Here is a 24,134-nt window from a genome sequence, read left to right on the forward strand (position 1 = left end):
TAAAATACACAACACAATATCTGAACTCGATCATTACAATACTAATCTTACATACAGGCACTGGACTAAAAATACATTCAATCAGTCATCGCTCCTAAATTGAATTCAACGGGTCATCTTTTTAATGCTATAAATTAGTGCCTCATCTTCTTAATCTCCTCGCGTAAATGATTAGATTTCGATGGCTTACGTTTCTTCCCCACCGCAGAAACCAGCACAGGTTCATCAATGCCGTCAAAATTATTCATTTTTTTGTTTGTTTGTTTAACACAAAGTAGATCAGGGAAACTAGGAGCCGACCGTATTCAGAGCGCCGCTGTACAATGCGTGGAATGGTGTGCTGTGATTGGTTGAGCGAATATATCGCATTCTGCAGAGAAGTGAGACTGGCGTATATTGCGGTTTGAAAAAAAAGGTTGAAAACATGACGGAATAACACGGCGGATATCGCATTTTGCGTCAAATTAAAAAGTGACTTCTCAATACCGACCTGATACAATACTGATTTTGGCGGAAACTCTTTTTTTTTAAAGCCGTTTATCGCGTTTTGGGACCAAACTCTTCAACTTCCAAACTGTGTGTGCGCCTCTGCATTTGCTCTGTATACACAATGAAATTTCACTGTGAAAAATGTCTTCGTTTTGAATCCTTTCCGGCACAAATGAGATACTCTTCGGCCACAGAGTGCGCCCTTAAAAAGAGCCTGGCAGTGATGCCATATAGAAGAACCATTTCTTTTTTTTTTACTTTTTATAGTCTGAAGAACCTATTTCCACTACAAAGAATGTTTCGTGAAACAGAGGTTCTACATATGTTAAAGTTCTTTATGGAACCATGCAGCCTAAAATGGTTGCCCTCTAGCATCATTTAGCACCTTTATCTTCAAGAGTGTATCTTCACTTCATGGTCAAATCCAAATACAAACATCAATTGCGTGCCAACTTTAACTTCTGCATAGATGGAATCCATAAAGAAAAACATCTAGAAATCATTTCAAGCACTTCCTAAATAAAGATGCATTACAGAATGTCACAACATTCCAACAGGAAAATTCTTTCCATGAACAGTAGTGGGTAATGTTACAGTTTACTCAACATCTGACTAAAGAGTTGTGACAACAGTCATTAAAAGTATTTAGTTGCCACATGGGATGGGTTTTACTACATACCTTAAATTCTATAAATGTCAACCTTACAAACAGCAGCAACAGAATACAGAACACATCTTGAAGGACAGCAACATGATTTGGTAATTATAAAATTATCTCAGCCCTCAAGCATCTTTTATCATTTTGCTACAAGTTCTTCAATAACACAACAGAAAGCAACTAGTAGTGAACAAGGCAGAAGTGATAAACAGTATCCTGACACAAAGTATGGTCAGTGACAGTTTTATTTTTCTTGGAAAAAGGAAACAAAAATGTACCATACACCAAATGCCATAAATCAACAAAACCCCACAACCTAATCCACAATTTTTTCAAATAACACAAAATAAAAAAAAATGAAATGGCCAGTTCTCTCAATATAAACTGTTTTAAAAACATCCAGGAAAAGTGTTACACTTCCTAATTATTTAACAAGAATTAGTTGGCAGATACCATCAAGCTAAATGATAAGATTTTCCATAATCTGTTACTAGCTGTTACTGTGAGAGTGGAAGTGCTATGTACTGTAAAAAAGACAATGTACCGTAAATTAAACATGCAACTACTTAACTGAGAATGTAAAATAAATCAAAACAAAAGATACTGTACATGTTATGAGTGCTGTGAGCAATAATGTAGCCATTTCTAGTATTGGATATAAACCTGAACCGTTGTGGACGTGAAGACTTACAGAGAACACAGAATTAATATCAATTAATATAATAATATCTGTAATATCAAAACAGGGCTGAAGGAGACAGTTAGATGGACCACAGAGGATTAATTCTTTAAACAAAAGGATGTTTGGGCTAGTTTGCTACAGGACAGGTCATATATTTGCCTTTAGCACATATTGATAAATCCTGATCAAAAAACCTGTTTGTCCTCTCCAGAGATAATCCCATATTATAAGGCCTAAAGTTATTTAAAGAAAAGGGATGGCTATTGCATTTGCTTCAAAGTTGAATGACACATCTGTTTTGAACAAAAATCTCACAAAACCTCAGATTAAAGAAGCCAACACACACACACAAGCACTTAAATGTCATGTGATTATGTGATCACATGTGAAAAACGTGCAATTTATGCGCTTTTTCTGTAAGGAAGACTCAAAAATAAAGCATAATGAATGGAATTTACCACACAACTTTGCATGCGATGCTCACAAAGTCATGTGTATTTTGTTAATGTGGAAAATACATAAATCCGTCTAAAACATACAAGGCGTTAACCAAAGAAGAGCTTTAGTTTGGGGGAGAGTTTTCAGATTTTGAGTGAATCCAGTAGGTCATGCATTTGCCTTTATGAGATACAATCCTAATCTACAATGATTTATTGCTCGCTGTTCTCTACAAACTGGCGATTGGCAATTCAATTTTATTTGAAAATGAATAAATATAAGTGAAATGCACGTTTGGCTGTAATCATGGAAATGTCATGACAGTAAACATGAAAATTATGGCATAGAATGTTTAGTCGGTAAGATTCCTCACACCATGAACATACTGCACTTTTAATCTGCTCTGGACTGCACTGTTCTAATAATGTCCTTACAAATAAATACATTTTAATAGTTGGTTGCCTGTTCGAAGCAGTCTCTGAACATTGTAAGCGTATCCTAAAATAATAAAAAATTTAAAAACTAAAAAAAACAATTTGAGTCACTACCTTTACCTGTACCATTAACCCATTTAGTACTAGAGCTCACGCACTGACCCCTAGATTCAGTATTTCAGTGGCTAGTGCAGATTAGAGGCTATTAAGAAACAAATCCCCAAGCAAATCCCATTATATTGAATCATTTCTATAGTTTAAGTTTATAGATCTTAAATACAACCCACCTTTATATGCTATACAAATATATAAATATACAAAACACGTTCGTTATTATTTTGCTTATTATGAACAAGCATTGGCATGCTGATTGGTTTCAACTATTCCTCTGTGAGAATGTCGGTACATTGAGTATTGCGAGTATGACAGTTATTATGATAGTTATTTTGGCTGATATAAGCTGCGGTTTAATCATGTTTTTGCAGAAATAGGTCTAATATGAACAGAAACTCAAAAACAGAGTCCTATATTCTCATAGTGACTTCCTCCAAGTATGTACTTCTAAAAGGGACAAAATTCAGGTGAATAGATATAATCCTGTATATTTATTTATTTTGGGGGGTCTAATAGTTGAAAACAAAGAGCAGGGGTAGTTTGAAACTTGGAACTGTGCAACAGTCATACTGGGATCAAACCTACCGAGATGTGACGCAGGAAAAAATAAATATTTTCCTCTCTCACTCTCTTTTTCTCTCCCTCTGTTTGTAGCTATAAAGATGGTCGAGGTTGGTGTTCCTTTTCCATTCCCCCAAAAACGTCTGTTCAACCCCATTATGCTTAATTGAGCGAGCAAGTGTGAGAAGGAACTGTGAATGAAAGGGTCTTTCCAAACAGATCATCACGAGGGGGGTGCATTCTGATTCTGGTATATAGAGGCTTTCTCTTTCAGGAGGTCCAAACATAGATGACAACTCCAACTTCCTGTGAAACATCACAGAGAATATATTTTATTATCTGTTGTTTGTGACCAAATCACTAATATTATTTGTTTATTTATTTAAACTTTTATTATTTATATCTATATTTATAGTTTATGTATAGTGCTCTATATGTGTTATACCTTCAGGAGGCTCAGACATAGGGGGCGAGAGGCAGTACATGTGGTAACCTCGGTCACAGTCATCACAGAACAACAGCTGGTCCTGTGGCAAGCACATAAACATAACATTAATGAGCTACACTAACATCTAACAGTTAACTTTTTTTAAAAGCTGGACACCGCTCAAACTCACATCATTTTCTGATGTTCCACACACGTTACAGCATTTGCATTCGATGCACTGCCAGCGATATGTTTTTACAGCAGCCATCATCACAGCAGTGAACTGCAGACATGAGGGGTGACCTGAGAAAAGAACAGCAGACCCATAAATATAACAAATAGTAAAAGCAACACAAAGATTAGAGTGAATATGCAAATATTTGTGTATGCTTCTTTGTTTTACCAGAACGACCACAGTCGGAGCAGGACACAAGCTCCTCTGATTGGCCGGTTTTCTGGTTCATGTTAGAATCTCCCAAACAGAAATCACAGTAGTTGTTTGGTAGAGCCAAACCATCTGGGCCTTTCTTAGGAGCTGAGAGACAGACAAAGCGAAAGAATACTTAACATACTAAAACACATAATGCTGTAACAACAACAACATTGAAAATAATTTTTCACATTTAAAAAAATCATGATCCAGAAACGGAATAATAAGTATTCCAGTGAGTTTTCAGACTTCTAAAGACATCAAATGCTGCATTCGAATATACTTTTTTGTTGAATTTTACAATAGCGTATGCATTGCAACCTCCACAGAAATAGTAATCCCATAATGCACAGAAAAAAGTTTTGAAATAATCCACTGATGATGGCAGAGAATACAGTTCATTTAATACCAAAAAATTATGTAGAGCATCCTAAATAAGCCCCAATTCAGTTATGATGCGGCCTTAGAAGGCAGCAGCCAGTTAAGTGGACAGCAAGCCGGCTCACTAGGCTTTGGAACACAGCCATACTGTCCATAATTAAGTATAATATACAAACATGAATGCTGCTGTATGACATACTGCCAACCAGTTAGTTTATCAAATCTATCATTTGCATCACCTGCAATGTAACATTTTAAACAATTTCACATCACTCAAAGTGCCACTGTTCATTTGCCTACTAAAGTCTTTACAACCAAAACAAAACATGATGAATCACTTACTCTTCGGTTCGTCTTGCTGGGGCGGAGTCGGTTCCCGAATGTCCATCTCCTCTTTCTCCTCCCCCTCTTCTTCAGCCAAGTGAGAGTGTGCATAATGATAACTGAGACCAGGCCTGTTCTTATAGCGCTTTCCACAAACTACATACACAGAGCATAACAGGATATTATGAACGCTTGTTAAAGTTTGTTAAAACAAATTGCACTGACTTCATCTGCAATAAATCTAAAAAAAAAATCTAAATCTAATTCTAAAAAAAAAAAAAATTCATCTTGAGCACACAGGGAATAACTGCGTCATAGCAAAAGCGATCTCTCATGCATGCACTTAAACTCTCATCCCCACATGCTGGCAGCTTGAGAGTTCAGGCCCATTTCGATGTGCCTCCTGATATCCTGATGCTGATTGATTCTCACTCCTGAATGCCATTATATACTTTTCAGTTGTTTGTTTAACTGATCACACAGTAACCCAAACATTAAAAATGTACGAATTTTAAAATTCACATTCCGGGGAAAAACGTGATGAGTTTTTTGGCAGCTCAAAACAAAAGCAGAGGCACCCTATTCAGAAGAGGAGGAATAGGAAAAGGAGAACATTTGCGATTTGTACGAATGAGGGGTAATGGAAAGAAACACAGAGATGACACTGAACAAGTAATACAAGGGACAGGCCAAGGGGATGATGAAAGAAGATAAATGGATGTCATTTACATTAAATATATAAATGGTAGGTATCTGTAGATAATAACAACAGGCAGATTAGTTCATTTTGTGGGTGACAGACAGACGCTGCAAGTATAAAATGTCCCAGCTCATAATGTGAGCTCTGTAGAGTAAGAGGTTAAAATGAGTCATGCTGCCGGGAACAACCTGACTGAACATGTCTCAATACTGCATATGGCTCAGAGGCAGAAAACTTGTTCAGTGGGAAAATTCTGCGCAAACACATCTACAGAGCCCCCCCAAAAATTCAAAAGTTCTGGGGCTTTCAGTCCACGTCTATTAGATTTAAAGCTTTCTGTATTGTAGTGCACAGAGAAAGATAAATGGAAGAAAGTAGGTGTCTTACTATAGTTCATGAGTAAATGCTATAGTATACTGAAGTATTTTTCATGTGGGCAAAAATATTACTATTGTATCGTAAAAAAAAAAAAACGGGAAACACAGAATCCAGAAAAATTAAAACGAAAATAAAAACAGAATTTGGGAATAAATAAAACGGATTTCATAGGGCCCTAAGAATGCTTGTATCTAAACAGTTCATGGCCACCATTGACTACCATAGCAGGAAAAATTGCTTTATACATTTCTTTGTTCTGTTGAACACAAAAGAAGTTATTCGGAGAATGTAGGATAGCAAACCATTCTGGGGCACTTCTGACTAACATTGTAATTTTTCCTATGGTAGTCAATGGTGGCCAAGAACTGTTTGGTTACAAGCATTCTTCCAAATATCTGTCTCTGTGTTCTTTGGAACCAAGAAATGTATACAGATTTGGAACAGCTCGAGGGTGAGTAAATGATGACAGAATTTTCATTTTTAAGTGAACTGTCCCTTTAAGAAAATTAACCTTTAAAATTTAGCCTAGCTTTCTGACTAACAAGCAAATGATTTCCTTTGCTCAATAAAAAAAGCATGGCCTCTAAAATCTTTTATAAAGCCTGTTTCAATGCACACACAGAAAATCAAGAGAAAAAAACAATACATGGGTGGCTGAGGCAGAAGAGAAATGAGGGAGGAGGAAGACAGAGAGAGAGAGAGAGAGAGAAATATACCTCTTTCGGAAGATTTTGAAATATGCTTTTGTTTGAAAGTGTCTGAAAGAGAGAAAAAGAGAAAGAAAAAGAAGAGAAGGAAGAGACAGAATGACTCACAGACTGACAAAAGGATCAAGAGAAATAAACTCATAAAGAACATCTGCATCACAGTATCATGACACATTTAAGGGCAGAGACTCAAATGCAGAGTGCAGCGGATCCAGATCTATGAAAGAACATGAGACCTAAAATCAAACTGACATTATTTCACACTAGTTAGCAACCGAATTTATGAAACTTTACTTGCTTTGAGTGTGTCAGACACAGGACAGTCTGCTAAAATATTGAAGATTGGAACTTTTTAGTTTCCTTGTGGTACAGCTCATTGTGACAAACAGTCAGACTGAGAAAAGATGACTAAGATATATTGGTTGTCGTCACTGAATATATTACAGCAAGCGTAAAGCTAAAAGAAGCAGAACTCCAGATGAGATCACTGAGAGGTTAGTTAGCAGACTCATGTAGTTTCCATGAATGTCTGACTCACTATCACAGGAGTACGGTTTGTCTCGATCCTCCAACGCGGCTGCTGCTTCTAACTTCTTCCGGGCACTGCTAACACCACGGCCCTGCAAAGAGGACGCCATCATCAAAAAAAATTGTTAAGCACATTTTACACAATTATGGACAATTTAAAAGATGGTTTAGCACTTTATGATGAACACATACAACGAGCAAAAAAACTTTGTCTCGCTTTGTGTCTCACCTTGCCTTTGCCTTTTCCCCGTCTCTTCGGAGTATCTTCTTCATAATCCTCATCATCCAGATCATCTAAAAAATCATCTGGTTCCAAAATTCTCTACACACACAAGAGTGAAAACATAAGTCATATGTTCCGAGTAAGTCAGAGATGTCATAAGTCAGAGATGCTCCCAGAAATTATAGATCCTCTTCTTGGTATTATTAACTCATCTCTGACATTAGGACATGTGCCTAAAGCATATAAGGTGGCTGTTATAAGGCCCATTTTCAAAAAACCCCAACTCGACCCTAGAGAACTAAGGAACTACAGGCCTATATCGAATCTACCTTTCATATCTAAAATTCTGGAAAAAGTAGTTTCAACTCAATTATGCTCCTTCCTCCAAAGGAATGACATCAATGAAGAATTCCAGTCTGGATTTAGAGCATGTCACAGTACAGAGACTGCTTTGATCAGAGTTACAAATGATCTGCTATTGGCGTCTGACCGAGGTTGTATCTCGTTATTGGTGCTGCTAGACCTTAGTGCTGCATTCGATACCATTGACCACAGCACACTCCTACATAGACTCGAAAATTATGTCGGCATTAAGGGAATAGCTTTGAAATGGTTTAAATCTTATTTATCCGACCGTTTTCAATTTGTAGCAATAAACAATGAGGTGTCACGCAAATCGCAAGTCCAGTACGGTGTACCACAGGGCTCAGTCTTAGGGCCTCTGCTCTTCGCATTATACATGCTACCTCTAGGAGATATAATAAAGCGACACGGAGTTAGCTTTCACTGTTATGCTGATGATACTCAACTTTATATTTCCTCGAAGCCTCATGAAACACAGCAGTTCCATTGAATAATGGAATGCATAGTCGATATAAAAAACTGGATGAGTAACAACTTTTTATTACTGAACTCGGACAAAACGGAAGTGTTACTTATTGGACCGAAAACTGCTATAAGTAACAACCAAGAATACTGTTTAACTATTGACGGATGTTCCATAAAACCCTCGTCGTCAGCAAAGAATCTTGGCGTTCTATTCGATAGTAATCTGTCATTTGAGAGCCACGTCGCCAACACCTGTAAAATTGCGTTTTTCCATCTTAAGAATATATCTAAACTACGTCATATGCTGTCAATCTCAGATGCAGAGAAGTTAATTCATGCATTCATGACATCAAGACTAGATTACTGTAATGCACTGTTAGGTGGTTGCCCTGCAGGCTTATTACAAAAACTCCAATTGGTCCAAAACGCGGCAGCTCGAGTTCTTACACGTACAAAAAAGTATGAACATATTAGCCCGGTTCTGTCAACCTTGCACTGGTTACCTATAAAGCATCGCGTTAACTTTAAAATCTTGCTTATTACCTATAAAGCCTTACATGGTTTAGCTCCTCAGTACTTGAATGAACTCCTTTTGTATTACAGTCCTTCACGTGCATTACGCTCTCAGGCGTCCTGTCAGTTGGTAATACCTAGAATTTCAAAATCAAGTGCAGGTGGTAGATCCTTTTCCTATCTAGCGCCTAAACTTTGGAATAGTCTTCCCTGCACTGTCCGGGAGGCAGACACACTCTGTCAGTTTAAATCTAGACTAAAGACGCATCTTTTTAATCTTGCATACACTACTCTTCCATAATATAAATCTTCAGAGGGTTTAGGCTGCATTAGTTAGATCAACCGGAACCAAAAACACAACTGATGTACTTGTTGCATCAAAGAGTACAGAACAGTACTCTACTCTCAGCCAGTCTTGTCTCATTGTTCCAAGGTTACCACAGCGAGCAGGATGCAGTTCATGGCCTGACCTGATGGTAGAGCGGAGAATGGGAAGTGGGGACCTGACAAGAGCTGAGATGATAGAGCTGGATAAAGAAGGACGCGGTCTCTTGACATGTCTTCACCACAAAATTTCAAATGCTATTAGATTATTAATGATAATCTTAAACTATAATTTATTTTATTATTAAGTTTATTTATTTTATTTAGCCTTGTTGTGCAAGTTCTCTGGAGCTTGTGCAGAGGCAGCAGCTTTTGCCAGAGGGGAACTGGAATCCCCTGGTTGGGCCTGGGTTCTCCTGAGGTTTTTTTTCTCGATTAGAGTTTTGGGTTCCTCGCCACCGTTTGCATACTGTTTTTGCACTATCTGCCTGACCGGGGGGGCTGCTTTAGAATCTTAAAGTTTTACTTAATTAATATTGCATATAGGAATTTATTATCTGTTATATTTGACCTGTGCTTCTCTCTCCTTTATCCTAAATGTGTGCTCTCACTGAGCGTGTGTGTGTGTGCGTACTTGTCTGTGTACGTACGTGTGTGTGTGTGTGTGTGTGTGTGTGTGTCTCTGTGTCTGTGTGTGTTGGTGTGTGTGCGTGTTGTGTGTGTGGAGTGTTTTGTGTGTGGGTGTGTCTGTCTTCTGTGTTTTCAACCTTTTCTTGTTTTTGCAGGTACAACTTTGATTGTTTTGCTTGTAGTCAATGTGTCTCATGTACAGCTGCTTTGTAACAATGAAAATTGTAAAAGCGCTATATAAATAAAGTTGAGTTGAGTTGAGTTGTAAGACAGACAAAAAAACTACATTAAGTTCAGTTCACCCAAACCTTACAATTTTGTTATTTTTCACCCTAATGATGTTTCAAACCAGAATGACTGACTTCCTTCCATGAAACACAAAAGGAGGTGTTAGAAACTTTCTTAGATAGTTGCCATACTCTCTATAAAAAACTGAATTGACATTATAAATAAAACCAAAAAATTACAATTGGGTTTTGAATGACAAATGTAAATGTTGAAAACAGAATTTCCATTTTTGGGTGAACTAGTCTTTTAAGTTAAGTTCTCTTCAAAAAAGGACTAATTCATAAACCGTGTGTTTTTTTACCTTGCGGACCCTGGCAGTGGGGTTTAGTCCCCCAGTGGAGTACTCCGTTGAGCTGGATTCCTCCTCCCCTGAGCGGAGCTCCAATCCGGATCTCTTATCTATCGGCTCTCCCTTCAGAAGGGCCTCTAAGCTGCTGCCATCACTGGAGAAAACCTCCTTCTTAAGTCCCAGATCCAGCTCTGAAACACACACACCCACATTCACATCCATAGGCAACTGCACAAGAGATGGATAAAAATGTCATGGCACATACAGTACATCTGAGAATTAAACACAAATACACTATAAGGAGACTGCACTGAAAATTGTGCAATCACAGCCACTAATACCATATATTTTCACTTCTGTTAACACTGCCTCAGACAGAGGAAGTGAGAGGTCTCTTACCGGACTTAACAGAAGAGAAAGCCAGCTGAGGGTCCTCTGTAGGCTGAGCTCTCCTCTTCTTTCTCCAGCGGCGTGCTGGGTATGTGTACAATTGACCTGGAGCCATACCTATGAAGAGAATGAAAGAAAAGAGAAAGATTGGTGTTTAGAAATTAGAGCAAGATATATACAAATTTTAGAAACATAGAAAATGTGCATTTAGCAACAAACTGCAATAACGGAACGATTTTTTAATACTTCAAAAAGTTAGGTAGAGTCAAAGTCTTAAGTCGATGTAGAGAGCAGAGAGACAGGCGAGACTGAAAGAGTGATGATTTCTTTTTTTACGAGAAATAATGTGATCCATGCGTGTTGGTTTTATATTTTTCAGTTTTTAAATATATTTCAATATAATTTCAGTTTCCATTTTTTATATTTATTATATTTTTCTATAGCATGTTGCACATTATGTTATCGCATACATCTACCTTTTTACTTCAATAAAGTGCAACCCTAGAAAAAATTAACAGGCCAGTTCAATACACACAACATTCTAAGGAAAACTATCCTTTCTGTCATTCAAACTGACCACTGAGCTGTGTGTCCCACCTGGTCCTCTGTGCCTTTTCTCCATCCAGAAGTAGCAGTTGCTTTGGGCGACACCTGTCTGAGAGTCGAGGTAGGGCATCCTCACACTCCTCTCTGCACACAGACGGGCATTATAGTTATGACACTGCTCCATAGCGTCCCTGTAACACTGCTCACCCAACCTAGACAGTGAAAGAGAGACAAAATCTCAATTACATTATAAGCAACAACACACCAGACACCAGGCTGACTAACAAACAAAGCATTAGAAACGTGTAGGTTTAACCAGATGTGTATTTTCAACTCAAGCCATCTCCTGTAATAAATGATCCTACTACTGGCAACCTGAAACCAGCGGAGCCCTGTTCAGCGTACCCACCCCATGTGTGTTTGTATGCAGCAGGAGGTCTAGCAGGCATGCAACCCAGTCATTGTAACTCTTTCACTCCAGCCACTTAGCAGGCGCTGTTGCCGCCCGTCACCCCGGCAACCGCTAGGAGCCCCAGAGAGCACAGGCAAGCTAAAGCCCATGAGATTAGAGCACAGGCCGCTGATGTCACAGAGGACAAAACAAAAGCTTAAAGCTTTGCCATGATAGAACCAAGAGCTGAGGCTTTAAAGCCCACACAACAAGGATGGTCATCCACCTCGAAGGGACCAACACAGAGCTAAAGCCGCAAGACACAGTTTAAGGGTCCTTTAAGGGCCCACATTCCCCAGCCCATCCATTTTGGACTTCTTTACACCGAATAATGTTTTGTGACGTGACACATTCAGAGGTAGAAATGCATAGTATTGACCTTCATTTATCCCAAAGCAGACAACATTAAAGGGCCACAACTATAATGCTAAGAACTTTATGCGAATGGTTATGTGCAAACTGAAATAAAAAGAACTTGGACTTCTTGAAAGCCTTGAAAATAGGGAAGGCATAAACTTATGTTATAGGAACATTACATTTAGCCAAAACCAAACTTTCCTCACACTAACACAATTCTCGATCGGATTTATGACAGTACTGATATGAACACAATGATGAACAGAAGAGACCCTCACGTGATCGTGCTAAACACGGAAGAGAAGTGAAGCACAAGCGACACACAGCAGCTGCCAACTTAACCAGAGCTCAGATAACCTTGTCGAAGCGTTACACTGGCTATATTGAGGCAAACAAAAGAAAGTCCATGATGCTGTACTGTAAATGAAACGTAACAGACGGAATTATTGCGTGGGGATCTCATACGTAGACAAATAACGATGAAAGAATACTCACAGCTTGACAACATTCTCCACTACCGCAGCCATCTTGGCTCTACTGCGCTCACGGCGAGTGTTCTGCGCAGGCGCAGAGCGAAGGACCTTAGAGGAAGGTCACGGGTCAGGGACTTTCAGTGGGCGGGGGAGCCTACTCTTTTATTTTTAAATATAGACACGGCACAGTCATTATCCCTAAAAATGTATGTTAAAGGGCCATACCGTCATTGAAAAGACAAACAGAAATTAATTGTACTTTTAAACAACATATTTAACATAAATTTCAAATAGGGTGAAGAGAAGACAACATTCATATATAGCAAGGTAGACCTCATGAAGAACTTTGAGGAACAGAGACACTTGTGATGTAGTGTTTTCAAATAGACACGAGATGGCAGTAAAGGCACGTTTGATACGGAGATGCTACAAAACGTAAACGGTGCTAAAGAGGAATCTCTGTTGTGATTCATGCTTCCATTTTTTATAAAAACAATTCAGTCTCTCCAGATCTGTGCTCTCCCCTTTTAAATCCTCCTTTTATTCCTCTCTCTCAAAAAAACGGATAGGTTGTGAAATAGCACCCCCACACAGAGCCTTTCACACATTTAGAAAGATGACACTGATAATGGAGCACATGATGAATACTTTAAGTATCCTCCCTTCCTCACAGCACTTTCAGAATATTCCATGGAAAGCTTTTTATACTTGTGTGCGTGTGCTTGGAAAATAGCCCCCTGGGTGGTTATTATCTGTTACAGTATGCATGCGAGTAGGGAAGCCAGTCATTGATTTGAGATCCTCCGCACACACACGAGCACGCACGCACGCACGCACGCACGCACACACACACTCTTGTTCTTTATGTATGTGAGTGCTTTGTCAGTTAAGTTCGTTAAAAGGGTAGTTCACCCATTTCAATTCAAACCTGTATGATTCTTTTGCAGGACACAAAATAAGATACTTTGAAGAATGTTGGTAACCAAACAACACTGGACCCCATTGACTTCCAATGTATGGATACAAAACCCCTTAGACATTTCTCAGAATATCTTATTTTGTGTCCTGCAGAACAAAAAGTCATTTACAGGTTTTGAATGACATGAGGGTGAATATATGATGACGTGATAAAATGATAAAGTTGCTTTTTAATCCATAAATGTTGTTTGTGGTCCCCTCCTGCTTCTGGATATTTTTTATATGTAATATATTATAATCTTGCACTTCTTCACTCTCATTGTCCTTCATCCTGGTCCTCATGCACCTTCCCTCAACCCTTTTCCTTCCTTCCTCTCTTCCTCCTACTCTCTAGCTGCTCCCACATCTCTCTGGTGTTCCCATGGTATTGTGATCGTAAGGTCAGGGGCTTCGGCTGCTCTGTGTTAATAAAGCCAGTTGGAATGATTCCCAGGGCCTGTGCAGAAAATAGGGGAGCTACTGCAAATAAGCAAAGTACACAGACACACACTTAATGTGCCTTGAAAACACACACACACAGGGTTGGGTTGGAATAAAATGCATTCAGAACAGATACCCGAGTAACAATCATGCATGCTAAGACTTGTGATGAAAAAGTGAGTCACAGGTAAGAGCTGTTCATGCATTGACCTGCAGTTTTGCTCTCTCTTACACGCACAAAACAATAAGCTTTAGCTAAAGAATTCTGTTGCAATAAAACAAGAAAGAGTGAACGTGTTTGCAACTTTATGTTTCAAACTGTTTGGAAAATTCATATAAAATGCAAATAAAATCAAGCATTTCTTTCCACTTTAAAATTGTTTTAAATATACACAACAGAAGCAAGCAAATTAAAATCTAAAATTAAATAAAACATACACCGTAATGGTAAAGTTTGATTCATATACCTTATAAAAATTCTCAGTCATACCGTTGGAGAAATCAAAAATCATTTATTCACCTTTATTTTTCTGCCTCTATATGTAAGTGTACAGTCCGCTGACCTGTGTACAGCAGCAGCAAACATCTAACAGAATCATCTAATAAAACCATCTAACAGATGGCAAGTAATAACCAACATAAAAGAAAATCTGAACAGGTTTCACAGACGCACATTATATGCAGGTTTAATTTGTGTAGCCATAGTGTTAATGATTCACTTTTACCGATAAAGCAGAAATACTCTAACATTTCTCACAGAAACAATCTGCTTGCCCCTAAATCTACTGTGTATTTCGTCTAAATGCATTTTGATGGTCTCATCAGTCTCATAGGTTGATGTAAACACATACACTAAGTTGATAAAACAAGAAAAAAATGAACTGTGCTGCTTGTATTTTATATTCTACAATCATAAACTTTTATTTTCAGGTCATGTGCCTCTGAACCTTTCAGGTCACAAAGTCCTGGTTAAATTTGGGGTTAGGCTTGCAAGCATTAAAATAGGTTAGTAAAAAAGATATAAACATGTGTACATTATATTTTAGACAATTAAATTAGACCTGCTTACAAAAGTACTTCTATAGGATTTAATTGGTTTCTGCATTTAATCTATCAAAATTGAAGCATAATCTTCAAAATGAAATTCACAAAACAAATCAAAGAGCGTTTACTGAAAAAAGAAACAAAAATAAATAAAGAATTCCACAAAATTCCAGGAATCGTAAGTATGTACTTTTTCTATCCTAAAATACTTGTTCTGATCCCATCTTAAAATGCATATATTAAACTATGTATGTAAGCCATCTGTAGGCTGATGGGCTGGGTTGTGCTGGAAACCTGCTTGCAATCAATCATGATTTCTGTTTGGTGATGCTATGAAGAAACTGAATTTTCTTATAAACCCCAGCAACCCTAAACAGTGCAAAGGCAGCATACTTACAAAAAACCTGACAGCAACAGAACAGTGTGTTTCTGTTAATATTTGCCAACATTCTCTTATTGCTGTCTCATGTCCTGTTCTTGTCCATGACACTTTAAAGCACATTATGGTAAACTTGTAGTCTGGCATTACTGTACATTTAAACATACACTAGTAGTATAATGATTAATCAACTGACTCAGAGAATTACCCCATATGGGAAGATTACATGGCGGTAAACACAAGGCAGCACTCTTCGGTCAGAAACAGGCAGCGCTACTGCTGCCTGAAAGGTGATCAGCTATTAAAGCCTAAGGGAACGCAGATACCCTAAAAATCAATCACAGTAAAAAGTGTATTCCTGTTCAGTGAAAAATGAGCTTGTCATGCCCTCTGGGGTTTTAAACTGAAGAATGAAAACTACTCGTAACAAAAAAAAGCTTGAAATCCCAGGGTGTAGACGCAGAGGCCTCCTGGCGTGTGTGTCCAGATCATTAGGGAGGAGCTGCACATTTTTACCCGCTTACACAAATTGCAACGGCACTGGGGGGAGAGATGATGTCATCTGTGCTTTCAGAGAGAAATGTGAGTGTTTCTTTCCCTGTTGACCGGGGGCCTGTATGTTATTACAGACCATGCAGTTACTAGCAGATAGAATGCTGAATGGTTTCGTGTTTAAAAATCTATCTATAAGTATACTTTTAAAATATTTGCCTATAGCTTGTAGCTCCAAAATGAGAGAGCTTATTTAAAATGGTTCTTTTCAACAAATTCTGATGGTGAAACAGATTCCATTTTTGGTTGGATGAAATGCTGACATCTGGTTTGTCCGAAAGTCTAAAACTTGGATGACATTCAAAAAAGATATAATCTCCAGGAAATGCTCATTTACAGCATGCACAATAGAGTTCTCTCATAGTACAAAAAGAAAAATGTGATATGTATGTACCATCCAGTTTCATCACTCATATTTCCTCTCCCGAACCTCTCAGGTGTAAATCTCCTGTCGTCCATTGGATGTAAGTCCCCCACTAAATGTCCCTATTCTCTGCTTGTCCATGATCTGAAGCACATCCTCTAGGATGGATGGCCCCAGGTCCAGATGAAGGGACAGGAGAGAACCAGCATTTGAGAGGTATTTCCTTTCCTCTCCCTCTCCATTTCGTACACACTTTTCATCTTCCTCTGTATCTGGACTTGGTTCATAAGTGTGCGTATGAAGGGGAGAGCTGTTCGAAGATGCAGGAAGTGATGCGTGCCGTGACACACCCAAATTTCTCTCTTCCAGGTGAAGTCTAGGAGGTTTGGGAGGTGGAGCGAGAGATGGTGATGTTGGAGTAGACTGGGTTTTTGTTAGGACGGCAGTATGCTGAGCCCAGGTCGCCGGCACCTCAGCAGTTGCCTTGGCTGGTGAAGTCGCAGGGTTTGTTGCAGGAAGAGTGAGAGCCTGCACTCCTCCAATGATGGGAAGCGAGAAGGCATTTTTCAACAGAGGTGAGCTCTCATTGGCTGGTGGGTGGCTACTTACACTTGCAGTGCGGCTTAACTGGAGCGTACCCTGGTGACCCTGTTGTCCCGGTAACAGGTGGAATTTACCTTGTAAGAAAGACAGGTCACCGAAAAAATCGTCAGCCCCGCCACCGCTGCCGATGTGGATGGTGTGTCGAAAGTCTCCGAGCGGGGGGCTGATCATGTCGGATGAGAGAAGGTCCCGCAGCTTTTCCTTCTTTCCTTTACGGCTTCTTCTTTTAAGGTATATGGGAGCCTTGGCAGACATGTCTGACCCACTACGAGCTCCCGCGCAACAAAGATACAGATCTTGCAGCAGGGTGAACGGAGGACAACAACCGTGAAGAGAACAACAGGACAAATGCACTTGGAAAGACGACAGCTCACAGCATACTTAGGATGCAAAAGTCAGGACACTTGGACACTTTAATGTTTAACTATAAATCGTCATTGTTCAAATCGCATCTTTGTTAATTCCCATTTGCAGGCCACATCCAGTCAGACAGTATAACATTCCTGGCATCCTTATGTACACCGCAATTCCAATTTGCCTGAAATTTGTAGAAGACAGAGAAAGATTATTTAACACATACTCTAGCACTTATTAACTCTTGTTAACTTTTTGTTTGCAGCTTTTTTGGTTTGGGAGCTTTAGAAAAGTAAAAAGAACTATATCACATTACAAAAAAAAAACATTACACTTATTCAAAATGCCTAACTGCACAATCATAGCTTATTTAACACACACATAGTGCAAAGTTCTTAAGGTCAGCTTTAGAAAGAGAAATTCAATTACCTTCTCGGAAGATGATAAAAAAGTTACAAAATTTAATAAGAAGAGAGATGATAAACAAGCTGTTATTTGGACAAGAATCTAAGCAAACCATCAGGGATTGTTAGTTTTGGCACATATAGGAAAGATGACTATGTAATGGCTATGTATCCTCTGATAGTGGACTCAGCTGCACTGTTCCAGCAACTACAGTTTTCAAACACATATGCACATTACTCAGTAGAAGTCAACACTTGAATGAAATGTGATGGCGTATACTGTACGTGTTTGTAAGATACATTGCAAAAGGAGTTTGTGCGTCAAAGGGTTTAATAAACCTTAATGAGTTGATTGTGCGCGCACACATGTTGTAGAGACAATAAGTCAGTGGTTCTGGATCATGAATCGTAATGCATACTTTCAGCATTAAATCATACTTCTGGATCGGTTAACTATGTCCTGCTGTGTTTATACTTCCTTCAACCTTGACTTTTATCAAAGTGAGTTTAACTGCCACACACACTGACCAGAAAACAAAGGCCAGTGTTTCCATCTCACGTGTGGGTAAAAAAGCCTCCTCAGTGTTACATAAGAGACAGCAATAGTCAGAGGGACTCTGAAACGTTCCAGTTCAAATTCTCTGCAAACAGAAATATGTAATGCCCAATTCACGTCTCTCATGCAACCCCATACCTCATCAAGAGAAAGATTAACATGCACAAATATATTGCACAAGGAATGCTTCATTTCAAGCATTTTCTCAGTGCAGAGATGAGCGGCTGATTATGTGGAATAGGGATGCACCGAATCTAACATTCTTGGCCGAAGCCGAAGCCGAACATGATGTGAAACACTTGGCCGAAGGCCGAATAATACCGAACACCGAATATGGTTTTTGCATTTCTTCTATTTATTAAGCTATTTTTTCACTATTGCACAAACTGAATAGTCAAAATTTGCTTTTAAAAATTTGTCTTGCTTTTCAATAAAATACAATACAACTTAATATAAAATTGAGCAAAACAAAATACATTAAAACAAAAAATTTAATAGCCTATATTAATTAGGCCTATAACTGACTGGTAAAAGAATGTAATGTAAGTTACTCTGTACCCCTACAACAAAACACTTCATTAAAAAGTGTCATTCCACATTAGGCCTATAAACTAAAAATACGAATAAACTAAAACTGTTGGATTATTATAGGCTACGTTGCAAAATGATTGTAAGAAAAAAAAACATCGAACGCAAGCTATTCTGACTGATGCTGACTGACAACCATATCAGTTCACGTCTCTCCTGCAAACTCCGCCCACAAAAGCTGACTGTTCTCTGGTGCACTCGTGGCCGGGATGCACAGAACATACTTTGACAAGTTGTTTAGTACAGGGAACTGTGTGCGCGCGACCACTGTATGATGTCAAAGGATGTCGCGAGCGGCGGGGCTACTGTCAGACAGCCCGCTCCCGTCTGAAATAGCCACAAGTTACCGACCGGTAAAGACGCTTTCATTCGGAAATTTACTTCCGTGCGGCAAGTCCCGTGCTTTGTCTTTCTCTGACACCTTAAAATGCTCCACACACACACTGCCAAAATGTTTGCGGCATTAATAAAGCGCACGTCTCTCTCTCTCTCTCTCTCTCTCTCTCTCTCTCTGCGCTGGTTGCTAGTTGATCGTTTCTCGAGTCATGTTCGGTAAAATTATTCGGCCATTTCACATATTCGGCCGAATACCGAACATGCGTTTTTTGCTATTTTCGGCCGAATATATTCGGTGGCCGAACATTCGGTGCATCCCTAATGTGGAAGGTCACGGATGACCTGACAGCCAACTGATAGATACAGCTCCAGTAGGCATACACGAAAACCAGTTTTGTAGAATGACCCACATGGTTAACTTGTGCATACCTAAAACATAATTTTCAGTGGAAGGAAGCCAATGCACTTAATAACCCGACAGAGCAAGATAATGATGAACCATAGATGAGCAGAGAGTCACAAAACAATTAACATATTGCATATGCAACCAGCCGGTGTTTCGGGTCAAAGTTTGTTTCATTTAAAACACTAAGTAACTTTTTTGGTTAGATCATTTACAAGTTATTTTGTGTATTGATAGCTGCTTACAAGGTGTACGGCGAAATGAAACAAACCATTTAGTCAACATCTTGCATTGGAATTAAGAATAAAATCTGTAAACATTATTTAAACAGACATCATTCACAACTCCTAAGAATTTAATTGTTTTGTTAAAATACAAATGTATTCAAAATTCACTGTTAATCAAAGCACAACTAGATGAGTTTTTCTAGAGAAGGGGAATCAGGCCAGTCCTGTTCAGACTCGCAGAGGAGGTTCAGGAAGAGCCCGTTTTTCTTTTATGGTATGCTGCTGATATCTGTGCTTATAGTGACTAATCGTGGATAATAAACAATTCAGTGGAACTCTGAGACGGAATAATACGATGTTAACCGTATCATGTGCAGCTCTGACGGCTCTTGTCGTTTTATTAGTTTGGGAACAGAAGTGAACAATGTTGCTGCAAAGCGTAAAACGGGGCTGTGCTTGGACAAGCCTCAACAGACAGCTCTGTTTATTAGACAATGAGGAGACACAAAAACACAACCGTTTTTGGTTTGACACACAGAGAGGGAGTGAGGGGGGGGGGAGAGAGGGAGAGAGAGAGAGAGAGGCAATGGTTTCTCTCTTTTGGTTAATCTCTTGTAAAAGTCTTTTTACCCTCTTTTTTAAAATCTGAGCCCCAGTGAGCATATCGTTTTAAATATCTGCAAAAATATAATAATATCTAATAGGTAGATACTTTCGTGATTGAAGTTGTCTGTAACAGTACATAAAATTCTCACTAATTATGTAGCCTACTGTATATTTTAAATCGCTTTAGATAAAAGCGTCTGGAAAATGCATGTAAATCACCATGTTACTTATCTAATCTGCGCTCAGACGAGATTCAAAATAAAACTTATAGTTGAAATAAACAAGCAATAAACTATTAAACCAGCAAAGCATTATATGTGTTTAAATCATTTAAATACGACATAATTTCTAACGTCATGCCACCTTACATCATGCTCCCTTAACGATACATCAGCTTTACCTCGTGCTGTCATGCTGTCCAAAACCATGTAAAGAAACAGAAAACTACGAGTACGTTTGCGGTCGATTTACAGTAAAAACACCTACAACGACTGCGTATACAACTTAAAATCCCACTGCAATTTATACATGTTTGCTTACCGTCGAGATAAGTAGCGCTCGCTGTCCGTATGAGCAATTTCTGCCCGAATTAATATATGCGCAGGTCTTTCAGGTCAAAATCTATTCAATACCACCAGACCTTAATTTCTGCTCAGTCTTATATTCCTTCTTTCAGCGCAGAACTTGCAGAATTGACAGAAGCACGAAAATAACCTTGATACCGCATACTCCTGTACAGAGAGTATTTGCTGATCCAGTAGAAATAGAGCCGTGCTATAAAGCGCTGAAAGCTCCACACCTCACATCATCACTGCTGGAAGAGAGCGCCACATGTCGTCAACTGCCCAGGACTGGAGTCTGCGGATCTGGATCCATTTATATTGCCAATTATGTTATCCGGGCCATTATTTGGAGTTTACCAGTGCGCGCTTCTTCCGTGTTGCTGAAAATTCCAGCACTACAGCTTTATCACACGCACATCGGTGTAAGCACGCACAACGTGGTGAAACATTCACAACGACCACATGATGACATAATATCTCTGTATACACCCGAAATTCCTCACATACACATTGCACCTGCTGTAGCCTACACCAGACCGTTAAATTGATTTGAACAAGACCTTATCAGACCTTTGACCTTGATGAACTCTTGTCCTAGCCCATCATTTTATACCTCAATCCCCAAGCATGACCATCTCGTGACATATTTATCACGCATCTTACTTTTCCTCAATAGATGATGAAAAAGAAAAAAAACCTTCTATGATCTTGGCCTGAAAACAAACACACATTCACAGTGACTGTAAAACTGCCAAAAGATTGCCCTAAAAAACACCAGGCTCATGAAATAAGATATAGCTAGTATTTTATAATGACTGTCACTCTCTGTGTGAACCACATAAACCTATTTAGTTGGTTTGTCAGTTCTTTTGACATTTTGAAACCAAACTGCAAAATTCTAACAGTTGGTGTTGATAAAGTAAATGATCTAGAACTGGGATCTAAAACTTTTTTCTAGCAAAATCCCAATCAGTGGAAACAGAATTGCAGTCCTGAGTTTTAAGCCTAGCTATTAAAACTTTAAAGCACCATAATAAAGTTTTGGTAAGTAATAAATATATAATTGATTATACTGATTTCATGTGGAACACTTTTAAATGTAAAGACGTCAATGTAAGATCAAATACAGAGCTTTGTAATATTCTACAAATACATAAGGATTAAGAACAACATGAGAGTGAGTAAATATTAACAGCATTTACATTTTTAGAAAAACTATCAAAAATAACCCTTCCCAGCAGACAGCCAAAAAACAGTTGTTGTTGTTAGTTTTTTCCAAGTAACAAATCCTAATTAGCCTAACCCATAGTAGATTTTTAATCTGTGATGTAACATATGGCAAATAAGAAACAAAGCAACAAACAAATAAAAAAAATGCAGTTTCCTGTAGCTCAATGAAGGAAAACATGCAGGGGTCTGAAAAGACAGGCTTTACCAAAAACAGAATAGCCTTCATTGTCACTCTCATCTTTAATCCTACTTATCTCTCACAGTTGTGTACCACTATCATTTTGTGAGGTATTACTCCTCGTTCAGAATGTGGGTCCAGACCAAAACCAACACCTTAGATGTTAGTCACCACCACAAAGTTTAATATCTGCTCTTACAAATGAATAGATTATAAAATTGTGTTTGATTTTTTTAAGATGCTGATAACCATACGGTGATCTTGACATTTTAATTTTATTTATTAAACGGTATCTTTCACAATCTGCCTTTGTCGTTTTCTACTTATTACAGTTGTGTTTAATGATCTTGTGCAACGTATGGTGACCAGAAATAAGTTAAACCATCCTGTTTTTTACTTGGACTTGCCAAAGCTCTGAACTCTTCACCTCTATCTTTTGTCTTTTACTTTGACAACTATCTGCTTATCTGCCCTCATGACCTTATCTTCTCTATGAATCACAAGCTCTTAACCATCAGTATCACACATATTTGCCTTCCGAACAATCTGGAGTCAAAATGCATTTGTGTGTCTGTCTGTAAGCATTGATTGGGGAACAGTGCCAGCTATTATCCATCTTTCTCTGTTCTCCAAATCCACTCCAGATGCGATGTGCATTTTGTAAAGCAGATCTTAACCATACTTCCATAGAAATGTACAAACTTAATAGCAGAAACATGTGATGCATACAACTCCAAGCAAACACGTTATCCATCAGAAATCTTTGGGATTTTGAAATGTCCATCATACCAGAAGAGTAAAACATTCAAACACAAATCGGAATGACATCATGCCTCAAGACTGAAAGTGGAACTAATTGGCATACCTTGAGAATACATTTCTAACCCCTTCTGTAGCAAAAAGTTATTGGCAAAATCAGCAATTAAAAGCCAAAATGCATTCAAATGTACTTGGGTTTATATGTAAGAGGAGCAACATGTATTTTTGATGCATCTGATCTGACTTGAAATAATATATTTATTTCGATTCAGCAGGAAGGAAGCCTAAAGAATTTGTGAGGAAAGTAATTTGCGCACAGTGCAAAAAAAATTCCTAGTAAATGATTCTATACTATTCTGTCATTATCCGTTTAAAACTCAGAGAAGATTCAGAGAACTGTATTAAAGATCAAACTCCTGTGGAGGTGACCCAAGCTGAAACGTTTAAACCGATCCGAGTTCTAGAACAAACCCCCATAAACAAAACACGCTATAGTAACAGCATAGAAGAGCAAAGAACAGTTCAGAGATACAATTCCAAATTTCATAACAATTACTAAGGTAAAAGATTGATATGGAGTTAACACAGTTTACCAATAAATAGTTTTGTACATTTTGTAGCTCGGCTTTACAAATGAAAAATCACGTGGTTTAACAGTTGCTTTGAAATTTTACGAAAATAAAGCCAAACTTACAAATTTCGCTGCGCATCCCGCCTGTCAGTTTCTACATTTAACAAACTGTTGTCAGTCTGTTGGGGCTCTAAAGCGATGTGCAACAGTTTGAAGCTCTCGTTGTGTGACACTGAAGTGCAGGCGGTTTTAACGGTCGCTGGGTAACGTGCCTTTGTGACTGAACACAAAGCGGGGACCCGTGAGGGCTGGAGGTGAGGACGCTGTCGCAGCATTAAAATTGCCTTAACATATTCATTCATTGCTAAACTATTCTGAACACTTGATAGACTGTGAATATGTTTTGAAACAAAAGCAGAGAAGGCAGTTAACTAAATGGTATTTGCATACTGCACA

The 24,134-nt window shown here is 38.6% G+C and overlaps 2 protein-coding genes across 11 annotated transcripts; both read right to left on the minus strand.

Annotated features, from left to right (window-relative positions):
- Nucleotides 1-910: 910 nt before the first annotated feature.
- Nucleotides 911-12,829, minus strand: dpf2 (double PHD fingers 2). 9 transcript variants are annotated; one of them, XM_057355768.1, is made up of 12 exons: nucleotides 12,586-12,615; nucleotides 11,314-11,426; nucleotides 10,746-10,853; nucleotides 10,359-10,574; nucleotides 7,481-7,573; nucleotides 7,262-7,343; nucleotides 6,733-6,774; nucleotides 4,957-5,094; nucleotides 4,207-4,338; nucleotides 3,994-4,106; nucleotides 3,822-3,903; nucleotides 911-3,682 (listed from the first exon to the last, which is right to left on the minus strand). In XM_057355768.1, the coding sequence occupies exons 2-12, from the start codon at nucleotides 11,410-11,412 to the stop codon at nucleotides 3,600-3,602; spliced, it is 1,188 nt and encodes a 395-aa protein (XP_057211751.1). In that variant the 5' UTR covers nucleotides 11,413-11,426; nucleotides 12,586-12,615; the 3' UTR covers nucleotides 911-3,599. The 9 variants fall into 9 exon arrangements, with proteins under 9 accessions (XP_057211751.1, XP_057211718.1, XP_057211724.1 ...); XM_057355735.1 differs by lacking the exon at nucleotides 12,586-12,615 and adding an exon at nucleotides 12,369-12,556 and having other exon boundaries at nucleotides 913-3,682; nucleotides 11,314-11,494; XM_057355741.1 differs by lacking the exon at nucleotides 12,586-12,615 and adding an exon at nucleotides 11,529-12,326 and having other exon boundaries at nucleotides 913-3,682; nucleotides 10,359-10,537.
- Nucleotides 12,830-14,453: 1,624 nt separating this feature from the next.
- Nucleotides 14,454-23,905, minus strand: cdc42ep2 (CDC42 effector protein (Rho GTPase binding) 2). Of its 2 annotated transcripts, none has more exons than XM_057355802.1 (2): nucleotides 23,802-23,905; nucleotides 14,454-17,441 (listed from the first exon to the last, which is right to left on the minus strand). In XM_057355802.1, the coding sequence occupies exon 2, from the start codon at nucleotides 17,156-17,158 to the stop codon at nucleotides 16,370-16,372; it is 789 nt and encodes a 262-aa protein (XP_057211785.1). In that variant the 5' UTR covers nucleotides 17,159-17,441; nucleotides 23,802-23,905; the 3' UTR covers nucleotides 14,454-16,369. The 2 variants fall into 2 exon arrangements, with proteins under 2 accessions (XP_057211785.1, XP_057211775.1); XM_057355792.1 differs by lacking the exon at nucleotides 23,802-23,905 and adding an exon at nucleotides 20,918-21,371.
- Between the last annotated feature and the right edge of the window lie 229 nt (nucleotides 23,906-24,134).

Source organism: Triplophysa rosa, linkage group LG2 (genome assembly GCF_024868665.1).
Source record: "Triplophysa rosa linkage group LG2, Trosa_1v2, whole genome shotgun sequence".
Taxonomy (NCBI): domain Eukaryota; kingdom Metazoa; phylum Chordata; class Actinopteri; order Cypriniformes; family Nemacheilidae; genus Triplophysa; species Triplophysa rosa.